At 42.7% G+C, this 6,359-nt stretch overlaps 1 protein-coding gene across 1 annotated transcript; it reads right to left on the bottom strand.

Annotated features, from left to right (window-relative positions):
* Positions 1-2,949: 2,949 nt before the first annotated feature.
* LOC135437489 (uncharacterized) lies at positions 2,950-3,984 on the bottom strand. The gene has a single exon (XM_064695427.1). It carries the CDS (start codon positions 3,982-3,984, stop codon positions 2,950-2,952), a length of 1,035 nt encoding a protein of 344 aa, XP_064551497.1.
* Positions 3,985-6,359: the final 2,375 nt, after the last annotated feature.

Raw genomic sequence — 6,359 nt, 5'->3', positions numbered from 1 at the left:
CTGCAACTTTCTTGCCGTTGAGCTCCAGCTCGTAGACACTGTCTGGCGTTGAATGACTTTATGAGGGCTCGTATAGGGGGGCCCCAGCGGATGTTTGACTGCGTCTGTACGAATGAAGATATTTTGCATCGAATCCCGATGCAATGTACTGCATCCCACCTCCCGCCCAACCCACCAAGGGGCGCAGTCGTGTAAAGTACGATACGAGTTGCAAAGTAAAAAAACGAATACAAACTACGATTATATGTACAAATACAATTACAAATAAAAATAAGACTATCTACTAGCTAAATAGTTTAGAATAGAAGACTTTATACTAGGAAGAGAAGACTCCGAGCAGAATACTCTGTAATGCTTGTTATGGTCATCACAGAGAACCCTGAACGGTTCATGCAAGGCATAATTAGTTGTACGATTAGTTGGTTGTACGATTAGTTAAGGAAGGAAGGTTAATCATCAGAAGTCTGCTGGAGTATGACGGTAACCGCACACGAGGATCCTAATTAAAACCACGAAGGGCAAACAACAAGAATTGTTTCTGAACGGATTCAATTCTGTCTTGATGGATAGAGTACTGTACTGACCAGATACATGAGGAATACTCAAGTATAGGTCGTACCAAATATATAAAGGTAAGCTATCAAAGATGTAAGAAACCAATTGAGGGGGGCATCTATAGAAAGTCATTACCTTACATTTGGACCAGTTTAAGTTTAAGAGGTTGGCTAGACACCAACCCTGAAACGCATCAATGTCAGCTTCTAAGAGATAACATGATGCCATTTCTTTATATGCAAGGCATAACTTCACATCGTCAGCATACATTAATACTCGAGAGTGAGACAGTATCGAGGGAAGGTCATCAATGAAAAGAGTAAAGAGTAGCGGGCCAAGATGACTTCCTTGAGGAGCACCGGAAGTCACCTGAATTCGTTTAGAAAACGAATTTCTAAAAAAAAACCTTTTGGGTTACGCAAATACTCTGAAATCCAGTTCAAGAGATTGACTGGGAAGCCGAGAAGGCATAATTTATGAAGCAGCAAGGAGTGGTTGACAGAGTCGAAAGCCTTACTGATATTAGTGTAGATACCGTCAGTCTGCATCCTTTTCTTAAACCCATCAATTACCAGCGAAGTAAACTCAAGAAGGTTAGTGGTTGTAGCTCTGCGCTTCACGAACCCATGCTGGGAAGGTGAAATGATAGAACTACATAAATGTTGCAGTTGAGTTGTTATTATTCTCTCAAAAGCTTTAGGTATAGCGGATAATTTGGAAATACCTCTATAGTTTTTGACATCTGACTTACTCCCTTTCCTATGGAGAGGGATAATGTATGATTCCTTCAAAATGGTCGGAAAAGATGAAGTGTTTACGGACAATTCAAAAAGTTTTAACACAGATTTACATAATGCTGCAGCAGAGTAACTGAGCACACAAGCAGGGACACCATCAGGGCCCGGTGAGTAAACCGGCTTGATAGTTTTAGGGTCGCTGAGAAGCGAACTTTTCGTAATAATGGGATTAAAGTTGCAGTTTGACCTCTGTAACTGATAAGGATAAGGCTGATTTTTATTATACTCAAAAGGGGTAGGTATAGGTAGTTTGAAAACAGTTTGCGAACAGATCGGTTATGCCTGGATCAGTATTCGCACTCTCATCTGAAAACTTAACCGAAGAAGGCAAAATAGATGTCTTTCGTTTAGAATTGACAAAGTTACAAAATTTGTTAGGATTATGAGAAAATTGGAGGCGACAACGGCGAAGATAATCCTTATAGCAGATGGAATTTTGAGTAGAAAAGTTTGATCAGGCAACTGCATAGCGGAAGAAATCAGAGTGATTTCCCGATTTCTTAAACTTTTTATAACCCCTCGACATCACATTTTTTAATTTCAAAAGTTCACTTGAGAACCAGGGAGGCATATCAGGCCTCGCTGGATGATCAAGAGGAACGCAGACATCAAAAAACGAGTACAAGGTATCATAAAATAGTTTAATGGCAACATCAATGTCTGCACAATTGTACAGTTGGAACCAGTCGGAATAAGATCATGCAGAATAAGATCATTCAGTTTATGAAAATCAGCCATTCGGAAACAACGGACACATTCAGCTAATTCCGATTCCTTAATAGGGACTCGGGCTGGTAGATCAATGACCATATCCAAAGTTGGATGAAAAGGGTCTTCAGGAAGTATAAGCGGATTAATCCTGTGCACAACACTGTCAAACGAATCCAACACGAAAATAAGATCAAGAGATCTGTTTCTTGAATTGCGCACACGATTACCCTGCTGTAAGGACATTTCATGAAGGCCATCGATTAATTCGTTTGATGAGGACGGCAACAGAAAGTTTGAGTCTGATGGCGATGACCAATCGACATCTGGGATATTAAAGTCCCCAAGAACTACTAAAAGGTCCCTATCAGAAAGTAGGGAGGAGATAGATTTGATAGGGAGTACATATGAACATGAAATAAAGATAGAAAAACTTCCAACTACAACTGTTGCGCTATTGAGCTTTTTCAATAGCTTTCACAAATAGAAATAATTAACTATTTATTTCTTGTGTTCAAAATTGTTTTATATTTCTTAAAGTTACGAGAAGCAGGCAGACCCGAATTGGTCTGTGCTTATTATTTAAGAACAATAGTTTATATATAGGCAAGCGAACCCGAATTAGTACGTGCCAATTTTAGCGAAGCGACAATTATTAGTTATAATTTTGAGTAATGCAAGTGGCCGATGCGTACCAAATGCATGAAGCGAACGAACTTAACTAACTCGATGCGCAGCATCGAGGCCTTCGCATAAGTAAAGCTAGGGCAATAAAACGATCGTTACAGCGAAGAGCGGCAGCTCTATGTAAATGAATTCTTAAGAGCGAAATTTAGGCAATTGCTTTGCAGAGCGAGTATTATAAGACAAAATTAAGATGCTGCTCTTATCAGTTGCGAGGTCGCTCCAGTTGTTCTGGCTGCGTAACCAGACATTCTCCCCCCGTTGGAAGGCATGGGCTTTCAACAGATTCCCTGATGGGCAATAGACATAGCTTGTTTGCAGCTCTTCTCGTTTCTCCTGTTGCGGTGCGTAAAATGGCTACTCGAGCGACTCCATCCTTTCCCACGATTAACTCTGTGATTCTCGCCAGTGGCCACCTTAGAGGCGGCAGATTTTCATCCTTTACGAGGACTATGTCGTTGACGCATAGGCCTGGTTTCGGAGTACGCCATTTGGAGCGCTGCTGAAGCAGTGTTAAGTATTCTTCACGCCAGCGAGACCAAAACAGTTGTTGGAGGTATGTTACGCGTTGCCAACCATCCAGACGATTGAATTGAAGGTGCGTCACATCAGGTTCAACGAACGATGAGCTGGGTCCACCAATCAAGAAATGAGCTGGAGTGAGCACATCTAGATCTGCTGGATCTTCTGAAAGAGGAAACAATGGCCTGGAATTAATTATCGATGCTATGTGGCAGACTAGGGTGCGAAACTCTTCGAAGTTGAGAACACAAGATCCAACAGCACGATAAAAATGATGTTTCGCTGTCTTCACTGCTGCTTCCCAAAGGCCGCCAAAATGCGGTGAACGAGGAGGTATAAATTTCCAATCAATGGAATCAGCCATGCAAAATTTATGCACTGACTCAATATGATTGCGACTTATGAATAGACGCTTGAGATCCAGAAGCTCGTTTTTGGCGCCGACAAAGTTGGTAGCGTTATCCGACCATATCTGAGATGGCCTGCCTCGAGTCGATATAAACCTCTTAAGCGCATTCAAGAAAGAAGCTGTCGACAGATCCTTGACCAGTTCCAGGTGAACCGCTTTAGTCGCGAAGCAGACGAAGACAGCCATGTAGCATTTGACTGGAGCTTTATTTCGTACGTCTGGCTTATAGAAAAATGGTCCACAATAGTCAACGCCAGAGACTTCAAAGGCTCGACAAGCAGTCAAACGTTCTTTGGGCAGATCAGCCATTTATGCTCTATTAATCGAGGCTTGGCACGAAAGCATCTCACACATTTTCCAACCACCTTGGATACGGTCTTCCTTCCACCAATCGGCCAATACTGCAACCGAATATGAGCAAGAAGTGCCCGTGGACCAGCGTGTAAGTCCCGATTGTGAAACCGTGTGATGACTGAATCTGTGATGGGATGGTGACACGGGAGAATTATTGGATGGCGAGCGTCGAAATCCAGCGAAGAGTTTTTCAAGCGCCCATCAACTCTAAGAATTCCGAAATCATCCAAAAAAGGGTTAAGTGATGCGATACAACTGGATGGTTTAACAACTCTTCTCGATTGCAATGATTTGATCTCTTCCCACAGATGTGCTCTCTGGACGAGCCTTAGTAAGAGTTGGGTCCCATGTTGTATATCAGACACTGTTAGTCCAGGATGCCTGCTTCTGTTTTTGAATTTATAAATATATCCGAATATACGCTGCATTGTATCAAATGAGTTGACGTATTTACAAGTGGCAGTTATATCAACGAAGGGAGATGACGCAATAAGGACCCTTTTTTTAAGTTCGAGTTCTGTCCTTTCTGACAAGCAAGAAGCAGGCCAGTCCAGTTTGTTTTTAACTAGAAATTCTGGGCCGTTGAACCACAGTGACGATTGATCTAATTCACTGGGCGTAGATCCTCTCGAGAGTATATCTACCGGGTTGAGTGAAGTAGGCACGTTACGCCATTCCATGCCATTAGTTAGCTTTTGAACTGCTGTGACGCGATTAGCCACAAACACATTTAGCTTGCAGGGCTCGGTCCTTATCCAGGAAAGGCATACAGAAGAATCCGACCAACAGTAGAATTTTCCATCGAACAGATTCATTTTAGATATCTCACGCATGAGATTAGCTAATAAGACGGCGCCACAGAGCTCTAGTTTTGGAACTGTGATTGTTTTCAGAGGAGCTACACGCGATTTGGAACACAACAACTGACAACTGGCTGATGTTTGTCGAGAAAGGACGTAGGCACAGGCCCCATATGCTTCGATGCTGGCGTCGCAGAAACCGTGAACTTCTAACTCTGCTGCAGGTATTGACACGAGACGAGGAAATTTAAGAAACTGTGCCTTCTCAAAACTGCAGCAAAGATCATGCCAAGCTGTTGCTAGTGATGATGGCAAGCTCTCGTCCCACTCAAGCTTCTCCTTCCAGATCTGCTGTAAAAAGATTTTAGCCTTGGCAATTACCGGCCCTATGAGTCCAAGCGGGTCATACAAGCGAGCTATGGTCGATAGTATTGATCTTTTGGATGGTTTAGATCTCTGCTGAATGGACGAAAAAGAAAACAACAACCGATCCGACGCTGAGTCCCAAGCGAGTCCAAGAGTTTTGGTGATGTCGCTACCATCATCAAACTTTAGAGAAGATTCTCTGTCCTCTACGGGTATCCCTTTCAGTACAGCAGCATTGTTTGAGCACCACTTTCGCAACTTGAAGCCCCACTTGCCAAGATTCCAGCCGTCTGATTAAGAATTTCCTTTGCTTCTTGAATTGAATCACCCCCTGAAATGAGGTCATCAACGTAGAAGTCACGCCGCAAAATCCGAGATCCAATTGGAAAATTAGTTTCCTCATCCATAGACAGCTGATGCATAGCACGGATAGAGAGGAATGAAGCTGGCTTTGTTCCGTATGTAACTGTATCCAGCTTAAAAATCTTTATATCCTGTTCTGGCGAGTCTCGCCACAGAATGCATTGGAGAAAATTATCCGGTGCTGAAACGCATACGCAGCGATACATTTTTCCAATATATCCTGTTAGGGCGATCGGGAAACTACGAAAGCGAAGAAGGATATGAAACAGCGAGCTTTGAATAACAGGTAGCTGACGAGGTAGCTGCTGAGCCGTCGAAAACGACTCGCAATTTTGTCGTTGAACTGTCTTCTTTAAAGACACAGTGATGAGGAAGAAAGTATTGACAAAGTCCTATAGACTCTGGAGCAACAGGCGACATATGACCAAGATCCAAATATTCCTTTGGAAAGTTTGAATATTGAATCTTCAGATCTGGACGATTTTGTAGTTTGCGTTCCAGTGTCAGGAACCGACGAAAAGCTTGTTGGTATGACGTCCCCAGACATTCCAAACTTCGCTTGAAGGGTAAACGAACTGAATATTGGCCACTAGGCAATCTGATATGAGTCTTTACGAAATGTTCTTCACAGATGTTTTCTTCCTTTGAAGTGGTAGGTGTACTTTCCAAGCAGGATTCTATCTCCCAAAATCTTCGAACCAATTCATCAGCACGTTCTTCAGAACTTGACTCAAGTTTGCCCGCAGTATGCTTTGCCATTAACATAGAACCACTCAAGCGCGGTCCGCCTCCAGAAACTAC

Source organism: Drosophila montana, unplaced genomic scaffold, assembly GCF_035044405.1.
Source record: "Drosophila montana isolate Dmon_TW-CO22-7 unplaced genomic scaffold, ASM3504440v1 contig_3828_1, whole genome shotgun sequence".
In the NCBI taxonomy this organism is placed as follows: Eukaryota; Metazoa; Arthropoda; class Insecta; order Diptera; family Drosophilidae; genus Drosophila; species Drosophila montana.
This window is presented reverse-complemented; position numbering and strand designations above follow the sequence as displayed.